General features: G+C 49.2%; 5 protein-coding genes across 5 annotated transcripts; 4 read left to right on the plus strand and 1 right to left on the minus strand.

Annotated features, from left to right (window-relative positions):
- Positions 1-71: 71 nt before the first annotated feature.
- Positions 72-2,085, plus strand: ONS95_011647 (uncharacterized protein; the record flags this gene model as incomplete). The annotated part of the gene is made up of 3 exons (XM_058505274.1): positions 72-225; positions 279-457; positions 523-2,085. 3 exons carry the CDS (start codon positions 72-74, stop codon positions 2,083-2,085), a joined length of 1,896 nt encoding a protein of 631 aa, XP_058359831.1.
- Positions 2,086-2,719: 634 nt separating this feature from the next.
- On the minus strand, positions 2,720-5,488 carry ONS95_011648 (uncharacterized protein). The gene is made up of 3 exons (XM_058505275.1): positions 4,970-5,488; positions 4,442-4,887; positions 2,720-4,279 (listed from the first exon to the last, which is right to left on the minus strand). The coding sequence occupies exons 1-3, from the start codon at positions 5,184-5,186 to the stop codon at positions 3,086-3,088; spliced, it is 1,857 nt and encodes a 618-aa protein (XP_058359832.1). The 5' UTR covers positions 5,187-5,488; the 3' UTR covers positions 2,720-3,085.
- Positions 5,489-5,531: 43 nt separating this feature from the next.
- ONS95_011649 (uncharacterized protein) lies at positions 5,532-7,080 on the plus strand. Its single transcript, XM_058505276.1, has one exon. The coding sequence runs from the start codon at positions 6,302-6,304 to the stop codon at positions 6,965-6,967; it is 666 nt and encodes a 221-aa protein (XP_058359833.1). The 5' UTR covers positions 5,532-6,301; the 3' UTR covers positions 6,968-7,080.
- An 871-nt stretch (positions 7,081-7,951) lies between these two features.
- Positions 7,952-10,247, plus strand: ONS95_011650 (uncharacterized protein). The gene has a single exon (XM_058505277.1). The coding sequence runs from the start codon at positions 8,261-8,263 to the stop codon at positions 10,175-10,177; it is 1,917 nt and encodes a 638-aa protein (XP_058359834.1). The 5' UTR covers positions 7,952-8,260; the 3' UTR covers positions 10,178-10,247.
- On the plus strand, positions 10,248-13,501 carry ONS95_011651 (uncharacterized protein). The gene is made up of 2 exons (XM_058505278.1): positions 10,248-12,408; positions 12,464-13,501. Exons 1-2 carry the CDS (start codon positions 11,697-11,699, stop codon positions 13,183-13,185), a joined length of 1,434 nt encoding a protein of 477 aa, XP_058359835.1. The 5' UTR covers positions 10,248-11,696; the 3' UTR covers positions 13,186-13,501.
- The last annotated feature ends 244 nt before the right edge of the window (positions 13,502-13,745 follow it).

The raw sequence follows: 13,745 nt of genomic DNA on the forward strand, positions 1-13,745 counted from the left end.
ATATCCCTCCATTTGTATATCTCTCAGGCAGCTTCTGCGCCGTGTACAAAGGTTTGCTGTTTCCTCTAGTCATGGCGCCACCTTCTAGTCCGTTAGAGTTGCAAAGGGTGACTCCTAACGAACGGAATCGTGTTCATGCTGATCCTGATGCATGGCTCACATCACCCCTACAAGGCCGACGTGCCATGAGAGCGCTGAATCGACAGCCTCGTCAGGAGCCGCAGAGTTGGCAGCATCTTTTCCTCCTGTCTATAGGGGTTGATACTGACTGTGTTTAGCAAATCTAAGTCCAGTCATGCGATGTATCAAGTTCTTAGCCTGTTGGGATTGTGGGCCCGTTGGAATAGTTATCGCTATTGTGACATTCGCAACTACCACCGTCTTGGCCTACGAGGTGTTTGAAGTTACGATTTGGACTGCTACAAAAGACTACATCTTGTATTGCCAATCAGATGCTGTACGTCTTCATGCTAGTTTAGTATACTCAACCTATCAACGGCGCAAGGGCTGACATGAAGCTAGGGCAAAGCTCAGGCGGACGCTCAATGTCTCGCCGCAGCCGGCCAGAATCTTCGTCCACCACCTTTTTACAAGGAATTCAAATCTCTGAACGGTACTTTGTATCGCCGAACACTGACAGGACAGCTGCTAGGAGCTACTGAGGTCAAGACGCACAGCAATGCCTGCATATGGATGTGGGCCATCAATTTACAAGTTTTCAGCTGGCTTGCTCTTTCTGCGATCTGTCAAATCGCATCGCGCATGACTAGAAAGGTCCAGCTCGCGATTCGAAATCACAATCCTACGAGGGAAGAGGATGGCGACCAGGATTTATTTCAGCGCGCTGCCAGTTTACACCGTGAACACGATGATAGTCTTGTTAGAACTGACTTCTGGGAAACTTCTGCAACGGCCTTCAGACCCGAGGAGGAGAGATCGGGTCTACGGCTGCGTTCGACAAGGCAGAAGGGGGAAGTTCCAAGCAACACTGGCCGCGCTGGCCCACAGTCGCTGGTGGAAAACTCATCCTGCAGTCTAAAATTGAAGAACGATCAAGTCGCCGGGATTGGACACCTGACTGGGGTGAATGTGAGTTATTTGGACTCAAGGTCGCCGGAAAAATGGTTCAGTATAAAAAATCTACGTCGGTATCGAAGAACATATTCAGTAAGAGACGGGCCATTTAAAAAGTCTGCGCATCCTTGGCAAACATTGTTTGCCCAAGTACTGGTCGATCCTACAGTCGATGTCGTGCAATGGCTCGGCAACCTATATGGCCTTGAGATATCGGCCTGTACTGGAAACGCGAGACGGATTTCACTTATCCAACTGATGATGACGTCTACTTTGAGGGACCACTTTGAGAAATTCTTCTGGAAAAACCAAATGTGCCTCCAGACGATGAATGGCATATTCGAGCGATGCGATACAGAAGCCTTCGCTGATGCCTACGAGAAGAACCTCTCCTGGCGTGAAGATATCAACCGCTTTATCCGAGGCTGTCTGGGGATCCTTGATAGAAGGAACTTCAGCACCCAGAGTCTGAACGCATTGTGGTTCGAGGAGGGACAATATTACAATGTTGAACTTCCCTCAAAGCTAATGCTATGTCCTTGGCTGGAAATATTCAATGATAGTTTCGAGACAATGCCTATGGCTGTCATTACCAATACTTGTTTGTCTGCCACCGGGATCCCGTCAGGCCGAACTTGCAGAGAAATCGACAGATTCCAAGACGATCATGTGCCGGTCTTAGAAACCCGACTCCTGATCGAAGCAAAGCGCGCGAAGTCCGGGAAAGCTGCGGAATGGAGAATTCCCCATGTAGCGCGACTCCTACACCCAAGCGAGGAATGGGAGGACCTGAGATTTTCGACAGACGGTGGACCAGGAGTTCTGGAAATCAAAAGGTTAGAGCCGAGACACATTGCACAGGGTTATTGTGTAGCGGAATGGGACGGTAAGAATTTGCAGAGGACCCACAAGACGAAAACCTTTCGAGAAGATTTGACTCGACACAAAGGATTCGGATCCGTCGCCTATATACTACCTGCTTTGAAGGGCACCAAGGGACACCAGAGATGAATGACGGATATATGCATGTACGGAGTAAAGAGCCGATATTTCAAGAAAGGGGCCTCAATAATCTTCTGTCCGAACATTAAGGCGACGATCTCTTCTAACGCTGAGTCCGGGTCAGTTTCGGTGATGAGAACTTTAGTGGTACGCTGAATGGTTCCACATCACAAGGATTACAGGCAGCAAAAGGCATGTGAAGGATGTAGTCCCCTAGGTATTGCATCACCCAGAGGGGCTACTTCACTTAAGAAAGCTTTGTATACTAGCTATTGACCACTAGCCAACAGTAGTGACATGGTCGGATCCTCAAATAGTCGGTCGTTCATCAATGTCTATAATAGAAATTCTGCAAATAGAATAGTTACAAGATGTTGATGGATAAGGGTTACTTCTATTTTGGCAATACTCGTTTATTTTATTGTATTGTATCGTGCTCTAAGAGGCTCGTAATTAACCTGAACAGAATCGTCTTTTAAAGATAATACTCCACCAAGGACTATACTGCCAATAGTCTGGAACTGCGAAACTCCAGAAATTCTTCAAAGCAGCCAAGTCCTTGTGGGCAGTGTTGGGAAAGTTTTAACGCTTGTGGAGGGGAAGCGAAGCGAAGGTAAATAATAAGCGAAATGTCAATTTGATGGAGACGGAAAGTTGTGAAAGTCAACAACTGTCACCAGTCGGAATATATTACGGATAGCAAACAGCCAAAAGGATAGTGTAAATTTGATTGCTATGGATTCAGATTCTCCACTTTCACTAGTTGGCTTGAATTGGTCTGCGACGCGGTCGTCTTCACACGAGAAGCAGATCCACCACGTTCCCAATCGAATGCCCAACGACCTTATTTCTAATGGAGTCATCCGCGAATGGAAGCTTTAGAACTCATAAGTAAAAGCTGGATTACATGCTTATATATGTAATTCTTATTCGTTTTCTGTTGTGAGCAGAATATTGAACTACAAATATCATTCCAAATCCCCACCGGATATCTTTTCAATCCACAACACTACGAACACCCAGCCTGCTTCAACAGTTCAGGAAAGATAGGGGTACCAAAACCCGTCACGGCGTCCCAACCCTTTGTAGTAGGGAAGCCCGTCGTATTACATCCCCCATTGTACCCTTCGGTAATATCCGTGAACGCCTTATACCCCTTCTTATACAACCACGGATTCAAGAAACCCAGCGTCGGCTCCCCCTTCGCAATCAACGCATCGTTAACCAACGCAATAATACTCGACATCAACGGCGTCGAGGCACTAGTACCAGAGATGATTCGATCCGTCGAGTTCCAGATGATGTGGAAATACAATCCTTGTGCCGCAATATCGGGATATCCGCGCCCTTCAGGGTTGAAAAGACCTTTGTGCTCGCCTTTCATGGCTCGCACGTACGCAGGGACAACATTATCTTGGTACGAAGGGCGCTTGAAGTATTCCGAGAAGCCGGAACCAGAAGCGTAGTAGCCGTGGAGCTTTCCATCTGGACCATAGCCGTTTGCAGGGCGGGAAGCAGACGTCTCGGGCTCGAACCCTTGGGTTGCTCCTACGGCTGTGACGTAAGGGCAGGATGGAGGGAACGAGGCGAGGAATTTGAAAGTGTTCTTCCCGTCATTGGAGACGCATGCTGTGGCGTTGTTGCCGGCGATGTCGCCTGCTCCGCTGTCGCCTGAGGAGAAGAGGATGGAGATTCCGCGGGCGCCGAGTTGTGCGAAGCCGTTGCAGACTCGCTTGGCGTAGTCGAGGGGGACGGTTTGCTCGTCGTCGCCGTAGCTGGTGGAGATGACTTGGGGGAGCTTCTTTTGAGCGAGGACGTAGTTGATCCAGGTGAGGTAGGGCTCGTTTCCGGGTGGGTCGCCGGCTGCTTCGTCTGGGATTTGAGGGGGCTCGCCACCGGTTGTGTAGGCTGTGACGGGCATGGGGTAGGTCAGGCCGATGATGGTTTGGACGTCGAGGTTGGCTTCGACGGAGATGCCTTCTGTGGCTTGTTCGGGTGTGAGAGCTGTATCTTGCTGTGGCCCACCGTCGATGCTGACGAATTTGAACTTGGCTGCTCCAGATACGGCGTCTGGCTTGTATTTTTGGAGGAAGAGCTTGGTATCTGGCCGGATGGGAATTTCACCCAAGAAATTGTTGAAACCAATTTGGTTCTTTCCTGCGGCTTTTTGGACATATCCTTTGGTCTTGTAGAGTGTTGCAAACTGTAGGTAACGGGGTAGTTAGCAAATGTTCGCTATATCAAAGCTATAGGGCGGGGGTTGGAGAGAGGGGCTGAGCCCGAGGAATCTCAAGCCATGTCTCTAGAGAATCTCGAGACATTCAAAAACTCAAACGAAGAAATAATGAGAGCATTTAATACTCACGCAATCCGGCGTCGTTCCGTTTATAGTGCAAACCTTTCTCAACGCAGGAGATCTGGCTTCGTGGATACCTGGGTATGGCCAGGGAATCGTAGCATCCGCAGCCACCTCACGCTTCTTGATAGCACGCATGAAGGAAGTAGTAGGCTGGATGGCATCAACATGCTCGTGAAGATGCTTTGGAAGAGACCATGTTGGTGCACGGTAAATCTCAGTTCCATCATCATGTTGGTAGACATGGTATTCGGTGTCCAAGAGGCGCTCGGCAGTCAAAACATTGACTTGGATGTTGACCCAGTCCATTGCGGGACTGTATGAGGCGTATTTGATGCCATTGGCCTCTAGCCACTCGTGCAGGAGATCCAAAGACTCGTCAGATGGCTTGATGAGGTCGTTGACTTCCTCGTGGGAGAGGTGCTTGCCATAGCGAAGGTGGTCGGGGTCAGAGACTGTTTTCGCTTAGCTTCAATGTCGCAGTTGAGTCTTGGAACACCTTTGCTTGGTAATTGTCAAGTTGGGATATTGACATACCTTCGTTCAAGTGACGTTCCAACTCTCCAAAGTTGCTTTGTTTGACACCTATCTGCAGATTGATAATCTTCTCAGATGGCGCACGACCCATCTTGGTCCATCGCTTCGGCACCCAATGCTTCTCTTTCACAGCATATGAAGTGCGTACTTGAATGGGATTACCCAAGACGGCCTCGGCCGCAATGGCAATGGTCAACAGAATTGAAGCCCCCAGCATGATGAATGTTATGAGTGCAGACAAGACTAGGAGAAGCAGGCTGGAGAGACAGCTCCAAAATGGAGGAGGGCATAGCTCTTTATACCGGACCCAAGTCCGAGCTATTGGATGATCTCTGGTAAATGAACCGGATCATCACAGCTACAGTGGGATGAAATCATCTATCCAGGATAGCTTTGTACCCTGCAGTGGCACCATCTCACCATCCTGCGGGGTGTACTATCTGCTTTCTGGTATTGATCTCCGCAACACTGCAGAAAGCCGGAGTACCTGCTTCCCTCCACCTGCCAAGTTGGATGAAGGCTCTCGGCGCAACCGTCAAGCTTTAAAGCAAGCAATTGGTGGCTTCCGCTGTGGCGACGGGCTCGGATGGGGACAGCGAGCGAAAACGTGCTGACAGTGCCCGTGCCCCTGTTACCCGCCTTCTTGTTCTGTCCTAAGCTTCCGCTAAGGGGCTGGGCAACCCCTGGAGAATAGCCTAAACCACCTTCTCGAAGGAGATAGATCGCTGACCTGTAGATTGTTGGTCGAGGCTGATTGGATTGCGCGAGGCATTTTCATCAATTCATCGCTTTATAAAGTTCAGTGCAGGTGCTGCTGCAGTTGGGTATGTTTTGATTGGATTCTCGTATTGCTTTTGGATGAATTGCATGATTTGAAATGGAATCCAGAGAGGGAGCTCCGGTTTTGGGTGGACGACTAGATGCAAGGAGGAAAATTGACTCAAAAAACTGTGTGACGCGCAACACGATTTGCTTCTTTGATCATTTATCAATTAAGGATTGCCCAACAATTTGAGCCTCGATCTCTGAGACGCCTATTGTTGAATTATTTATTGTAGGTGAAAGTAATGTACTAAGTGCTGTTCTGGAACTCTGCATTCCACAGCCCTACATATTTAAACTACTGACATCTGTCCTCCTCCTTTCTTTCCCTACTATTCTCTATATTTGCGATATCACATCTTAGGGTACTTCTCCCTTCGGACAAGGTAAAGTCTTCGAAAGCAAGATAGTCACCATTCTTGAAATCGCTCTATTACAAGATAAGGTGTGTCCACTTTTCACGTGTTTCTGAGACAAAGGGTCCTAACTTGCAAGAAAGCTCAGAAAGGAATGGAATCAGTCAAACGCAACAAGGACGGAACGGAGGTTCATCTCACAGACGAGTACAAAAGGCTCATTGCTCTCCTCCGCCAAGGAGCTGCAGAGATTGTCGAAGCTCTCCACGATGTCCTACGAATCCTAGGCGAGGGCGACCCCGATGCAACTGCATCGTTCCATCCTCCTGTTATCAACGATTATCCCGGCATATCGAGGGACAACCTGGTTCGATATACGAGGCTTCTGCTCGAGGCTATGGAAAGGGTTCGAGACCGTAATTGGGACACTACAACCTGGGAAGAAGACTATGAACTCTTGACGAACCCATTCGGCGAGGCATGGCACCTCGATCTGTGGAACGGTCTCCACGATTTGCAGATCAATGTAGGCGAGACCAATGGGTCCTACCGACCAGTCTATCATTGGGGTTTGTTTGCACGAAATGAGCCGACCTGGCCGGCCGATCATCCAGATCCGCGAGAGGAGGTGGAAGTTATCCGCACAATTGATAGGTACACTTCAAGTCTGGTCGGTCTGCGTAATCAGGCAGACAGTATCCAGGACAGTCAGAGGTCAGGATGGCTAACTGCAATTGATTGGCTGGGTACCTTCCTCGGCGGTGCAAGCCGGGGGGGACGTGGGAACGCTGGGCAGAGTGGGAAGGGTGGAAAACGCTAGCAAAGCGAAGCAGTTCGTTGAGGATGCAGAAGAGCACACTTCGTTTTATCACAGTAGCAGCAAGTAATGTACAGTAACAGGCAAAGATGACACAGAAGAAATGCAATTCAGACCAATAATGCTTGAATGATCTTCGGTACCATACGAATCCTCAAGCAGGATATTAAACTCACGTGACGTCGCAGACTTCAAGCACCGGGTGGAACTTATATGAAATAAGCAAAACGCTAATTATGGTTATTAACACGAACCTCACTCGGATCTAAACGGTATCAGATATAATCCTACACCAAGATATCTTAAAATCTTGTTCAGGGACTGGTCGGTTCGTGGGACTTTGTAAGGACCTTTTGATACTACGGTGCCATTGTAAAAATAGGTGGTAGTTCCATATGCATGCCCCCTTCCTTAATAAGGTAGCCCCTAGATCTTTGATCTGTGTACAGCGATACTTAGTTTTATAGGTCCTAGATTTCTGGTGTACATCAAGACTTTAACCGTGGGAGTCCCTTAACAGGCACATGCTTTGTAAGTTACCGCAACACAACCTCAGTATCTCAGGCAGGTCACAGCGCTTTAGGCCTTACTTCCGATAGAAACTACTACGTACTGTTGTTGTACGCTCTGGAAGTCCCCATTTTGACCAACAAACATGGAAGCAGGTACGAGTCACGTGAAACCGCGAGAACCCCATCTTTCGATCTACCTACCAAATCATCACAACGTCGAACAAATCCAGAGGAGAGACTGATGAGAATTTTTATTCTGGGTCATGTTTCCTCCCTCGTCCCTGATTTATGGTGGTACCTTTTTGAACAGCCCAGCAATCCGGATGCCCCAATGTGGCAATCCAAGGACCCCTCTTCTTCTTATCGGCCTGTAGTGGGGTGATCCCAACAAAGGGACCACCAAAACGTCATGCCACCTCAGAACTTTTCTGAAGATATAAGTCTCCAGAGTTTTCCAAAGAAGCAACTGTATGTACCAAAGTATCACTCATTACCCTAAAGTAAGCTTCACCCATTCATTCTTCCAAGTCCCTAACTACTTTGGGGAAACACTCTATCCATTGAGCGATTGTCCTTCACGCATGCTCCTTCGCTCTTGGTGCGGATTCATCAGCACGCTGCATCGCGCTTCGTCACTTACCCGCAATTTGCTGATTAACCTTCAGGAAATAAAGCTCTAGATTCACCAAACAACAACATATCAACAGCCTAATCTCAAGCACCACAATAAAAACAAATCTTCTGCCCTGCTCAAGTCGTCGAAAACCCAAGCTCAGCAATCACAATGGCGAGCGCAACCGCAGATTTCGGCATTGATGTCTTTGCACGATACAAGGACATCTCCCTCGACCCAACAAACCCCACACTCACCGTAGAGCAGAAAGCCGACCTCCTCTCCAATATTTCCCTCCTGCGCGACACAATCGTCTACTTCACAGCCTCTGGAGCTGCTCGCGGAGTCAGCGGTCACACCGGTGGTCCATACGATACTGTCCCCGAAGTATGCATCCTCGAAGCCTTCTTCAAGGGCTCCGCCGACAAATTCCTCCCAATCGTATACGATGAGTCCGGACACAGAGTCGCTACACAATATCTGCTGAGTGCTTTGCATGGACATCTCCCTTTCGAGCATCTGCTGCATTACCGCGAGGCCAACTCGAAGCTACCGGGACATCCAGAATTGGGTCTTACGCCGGGCATTGCATTTAGTTCGGGACGTCTGGGCCACTTGTGGTCTTTCGTCAATGGGGTTGCTATGGCTCACCCTGACAAGACTCTGTTCATGCTGGGCTCGGATGGAGCTCAACAAGAGGGTGACGATGATGAGGCGGCTAGAATGGCGGTTGCACAGGGACTGAATGTCAAGCTTTTGCTTGATGATAACGATGTCACGATTGCAGGCCATCCTTCTGAATATCTTAAGGGCTACTCGATGACTTCGACTTTGAAAGGCCACGGATTGACTGTCTTTGATGCTCCTGGAGAGGATATTGAGAAACTGTATGCTGCTGTTTGCAGTGCGGTTACCACCAAGGGCCCAGCTGCCGTCGTTGTCAAGAGAAAGATGGCGCCGGGAATCAAGGGCTTGGAGGGTACATCGCACGCACACGACGTTATCCCGGTCAAGGTTGCGGTCGAATACCTGAAGGAGCGCGGATACGATCAAGCTGTCTCCAAATTGGAGGCCATCACCCCCAACTCCCTCGCATACCTATACACCGGATCAGGAAAGGAGAAGTTCGCAAACAGAGTCATTTTTGGGGAGGCTGTAGTTTCCGTTCTTGAGCCACTTTCTCCAGAACAGGCCAAGGAGCGAGTCTTGGTCGTCGACTCCGATCTCGAGGGCTCAACAGGTCTCAGTGTCATCCACAAGAAGCGTCCAGAGGTCTTTCTCTCATCCGGTATCATGGAGCGTGGTAACTTCTCCGCCGCAGCTGGTTTCGGTGCCTCAAAGGGCAAAGTCGGAATCTTCTCTACATTCTCTGCCTTCTGCGAGATGATCATCTCAGAACTTACGATGGCCCGTCTCAACATGGCAAACGTGCTCTGTCATTTCTCGCATTCTGGTGTTGACGAAATGGCCGACAATACCTGCCATTTTGGAATTAACACTTTCTTCGCCGACAATGGTCTTATCGATGGTGACACCACCCGCCTCTATTTCCCAGCCGACGCAAACCAGATGCGCGCTGCAGTTGCCAAGGTCTTCTGGGACGAAGGAATCAGACTCATCATCTCCACCAGAGCCAAAGTCCCATTGATTCTCAAGGAGAATTCGGAGGAGCCATATTATGGTGAAGGATATGAGTTCGTGCCTTCTAAGGACGAGTTCATCCGTACTGGTTCCGCAGGTTACGTCGTCACATTCGGTGAGATGGTCTACCGCGCCATCGACGCAGTTGATCGTCTCCGTTCTCAAGGCGTTGACGTCGGTCTCGTCAACAAATCCACTTTGAACGTCGTTGACGAAGAAGCTCTTCGCATCTATGGCTCGTCTCCTTTCGTCCTGGTCGTCGAGAGTCTGAATCAGAAGACTGGTTTGGGTAGCAAGATGGGCACGTGGTTGTTGGAGAGACAGCTGACGCCCAAGTACAAGTATATCGGTACGACGAAGGAGGGATGTGGTGGTCTTGGGGAGCAGATCTTCCACCAGGGATTGGACCCTCAGAGTGTGCTCAAGGCCATTAGGACTTTGCAGTAGAGGGGCTCAGGAGGTTATGGGGCTTTTGTGAGGAATGGAAGTGGAAACAAAATCAGATGAAATTATGAATTTTTAATGAAAGTTAATGCTTGCATATTGCATCTCTATGCCACTCCACAATTCTCTCTTCGAATCGCACCAATCAACTCACCCAGCTCGGCTCTTCTTTTCGTCACGAATACAGCCGGGAGATGAACTCACCGTCATCCTCGGATTCCTGAATCTTCCGGAATTGACAATCAACGGCAAACCAAGTCCCCTAAAGTTTTATCGCCGATATCGTCATGGATGACCAGGAACAGGCACAGGGACAAATGACATGACAACAGCGAACCCCTAAACTTGGCGGCAGGAAAATCAAGCAACCTCCAGCCCTCGGCATTTGCTTGACCACGTGATTGTCCACGGGCCGATCCGCTGCTATGCCAGGAATAGATTGGTGTCGGGAAATTGACAGAGTCTCTGGCATGAACGACGTCGTCTGTCTTCTATCTTTCCTTCTTGCTCAGTACTTTTAGTATTAAGGTGCAGAGCAGATTTGTAGAAATCATTACACAGTCAGTCTTCTTTTTCTTGCGAGCACATCGCAATATATAACGCTGCTCTCCTTAAACCTTATCAAGTTCCTGAGACCCCCCGAGAGAAAATTCTTCGTGCGGTCTAAGGGCACAAAGTAAACTGGGGAGCACGGGAGATGGATGCCGAGCGCACGCACGCTATGATCTAAGATCTTCGGATCGCTGGGATGCGAGGCCATTGTCCGGATGGGCAATACCCACTTCAGGGAGGAGACATGAGGTAAAAGGAATCCACTTGTGACTACAACATTAATCTTCTCGGGAGGGGCAGAGCCGCAATGGGAGAGGTCGACGTCGCCTCACTTACTCGTATGTTTCTTATGATGGATGGCTCGGCTTATGAATGAAGATTGGGGAATGGATCCCATCATGGTCGGACTTATGAATGGCTGTATTATTTTTCCCAGCATACTCGTGTGAGGGGGTTAGTCTTGTGAGAACCGCACACGAGTAAGTTAAAACTCCTAGATGTCACTCACTCCGAGGAAGGAACCACGGTAGCGAGTGCTCAGTGCTCACCAGACCTCATCCAGTGCGTTCTAGCAAGGTCTAGCACCCACCTCCAGAATAGAAAATGAGATAATGGCCGCGCGCTAGAGGCTATCTCCTCCACATCCCCAATTGTCAAATCCAACAGTCACTGTTTCCCCGTATCATTCTCGGTTCATTACATACTTCTTGCATAATAACCTTCTCCTCCGTTAAAATCTCTGTCGTACCCCGAGAAACTTCTTCATCAAGCTCATCTCTTTTCTGCATTCTGATCCGTCGACTTTTCCTGCTAGCGAAGCTTCTTTGTTTTTGGGTTTTGGCTGGCTGTCCGTCCGTCCGTCCGTCCGTCCACTTTTGTGTATTGCTTGCATTACATTGTCTTGCATAGCATAATTGTGCTGCACTGAAGTGTAGTGTGCCCTACCACCCCTTCCTACTAAACGACAACCATGTCCACCGTCACGCCAGAGTCGCATTCGGAGAAATCCACCACCAAGAAGGACGCCGCGCTCCCAGATGGAATCGTCGGTGATGTCGAGACCCTCGAGGCACAGGGAAACGCACATTTCAGCCGACTGGGATGGAAACGCCTTACGGTTGTGCTCATCGTTGAGGCTATAGCCCTAGGCGCACTCTCGATCCCGAGCGCTTTCGCCACGCTAGGCATGGTCGCGGGAGTGATCACGACTGTCGGGCTCGGCCTCGTAGCCATTTACACATCCTACGTCGTCGGACAGGTCAAGCTCAAGTTCCCCGAAGTCGCCCATTATGCCGATGCAGGACGGCTGATCTGGGGTCGGTTCGGGTATGAGTTGATCGGAGCGATGTTTGCGTTGGAGTTGACCTTCCTGGTTGGATCGCATTGTTTGACTGGTGCGATTGCGTTTGGGAACTTGACGGAGAATGGGACCTGCTCGTTGGTGTTTGGTGTGGTCTCCGCTGTCATCTTGCTACTTCTTGCTATTCCGCCGTCATTCGCAGATGTCGCCATTTTGGGATATATCGATTTCGTGTCGATTATGTTGGCTATTGGCATTACGGTTATTGCTACCGGCGTGACTTTTGGACAGTCGACTCATGTTGTTGATTGGTCTGCTTGGCCTAAGGAGGGTATCACTTTCGTCGATGCCTTCATCGCTGTCACCAACATCGTCTTCGCCTGTAAGCCCTTCTTTCCTACTAACATCCCACTTCACCACTTACTGACACTCTTCAGACTCCTTCGCAGTCTGCCAATTCTCCTTCATGGACGAAATGCACACTCCCAAAGACTACGTCAAATCCATCTGGGCCCTCGGCCTCATCGAGATCTTCATCTACACCCTCACCGGCGCCCTAATCTACGCTTTCGTCGGTCAAGACGTCTCCTCTCCCGCCCTCCTCTCCGCCGGCCCCCTCATGGCCAAAATTGCATTCGGCGTCGCCCTCCCCGTGATCTTCATCTCCGGCTCCATCAACGGCACCGTCGTCGCGCGCTACATTCACGGCCGCATCTACAAGGACTCGGTCGTGCGCTTCATCAACACGAAGAAAGGGTGGATAACGTGGCTGATTCTCATCTCCGTCATCACCATCGTGGCGTGGGTTATCGCCGAGGCGATTCCGTTCTTTGGGGATTTGTTGGGGATAATGAGCGCGTTGTTCATTTCGGGATTTACTTTTTACTTCCCGGCTATCTTCTGGTTTGTGTTGATCAAGGAGGGGAAGTGGTATGAGAAGAAGAATTTGTTGTTGAGTGCGGTTAATGCCGTTTGTTTTATTATTGGGATGGTGGTGTTGGTTGCGGGGACGTATTCGACTGTTGTGGATATTGTGAGTCATTGCTTACCCTGGGACGAGCTTGAGAAGAGTTGTGCTAATGATGTGATAGAAACGCCAGTACACCGAGGGAAGTGTTCGGGGTGCTTTCACTTGCGCTCCGCTATGAGGGGTCAGTAAGACATGATTGGATATAATGAAGAGCAATTCAAGCGTCGAAGATGTTTCATATGAAATGATTGGTTTCCAATACACGATCAATTCATCAAACCACGCCTCCATGTCTTCTTGGGAACATTTGGTCGTCAAGTCCGCATCAATTGCATTGGCCTTGGCATCGACAGACCAGTCCGAGGAAAGCATCTTTGGTGTTTGTTGTACGACATACATAACTATCATATGAATAATAAACGATCAATAAAAACAAATCAAAATCTAAATCGCTGTTGCACAAAGTCATTTGCTGTCGTACATATTGACGGCCACATCAAATCACATGCATGCAATTAAATCCATCAACCAATCCCATCATATCGCGTCACCACGTCATCCTCAGCTGCAGCTACCAGAACGTTGATTGGCCTATCTCCCATTCGAAAGTGGAAATTGGAATACCATTGGATGAGGTTGCATGCATGTTCGCGGGATCAATTGCGGAATATACGTGTGGCTGGTCCGATGGATCAGATGGATCGATAAATATCAGCTTGATCATATCTTTCATGTTTGCCCCTCCCTCT

The sequence above is a fragment of the Cadophora gregata genome, assembly GCF_030347475.1.
Source record: "Cadophora gregata isolate MNR1 chromosome Unknown scaffold_5, whole genome shotgun sequence".
Lineage (NCBI taxonomy): Eukaryota > Fungi > Ascomycota > Leotiomycetes > Helotiales > Ploettnerulaceae > Cadophora > Cadophora gregata.

Coding starts and splice junctions, on each gene's coding strand:
- ONS95_011649 (XM_058505276.1), top strand. CDS start 6,302: ATGGAATCAGTCAAACGCAACAAGGACGGAACGGAGGTTCATCTCACA.
- ONS95_011648 (XM_058505275.1), bottom strand. CDS start 5,186: ATGCTGGGGGCTTCAATTCTGTTGACCATTGCCATTGCGGCCGAGGCC. Junction 4,888..4,969: donor GGAACGTCACTTGAACGAAG/GTATGTCAATAT, acceptor AAGCGAAAACAG/TCTCTGACCCCGACCACCTT. Junction 4,280..4,441: donor ACGGAACGACGCCGGATTGC/GTGAGTATTAAA, acceptor CGTTACCTACAG/TTTGCAACACTCTACAAGAC.
- ONS95_011651 (XM_058505278.1), top strand. CDS start 11,697: ATGTCCACCGTCACGCCAGAGTCGCATTCGGAGAAATCCACCACCAAG. Junction 12,409..12,463: donor CACCAACATCGTCTTCGCCT/GTAAGCCCTTCT, acceptor GACACTCTTCAG/ACTCCTTCGCAGTCTGCCAA.
- ONS95_011650 (XM_058505277.1), top strand. CDS start 8,261: ATGGCGAGCGCAACCGCAGATTTCGGCATTGATGTCTTTGCACGATAC.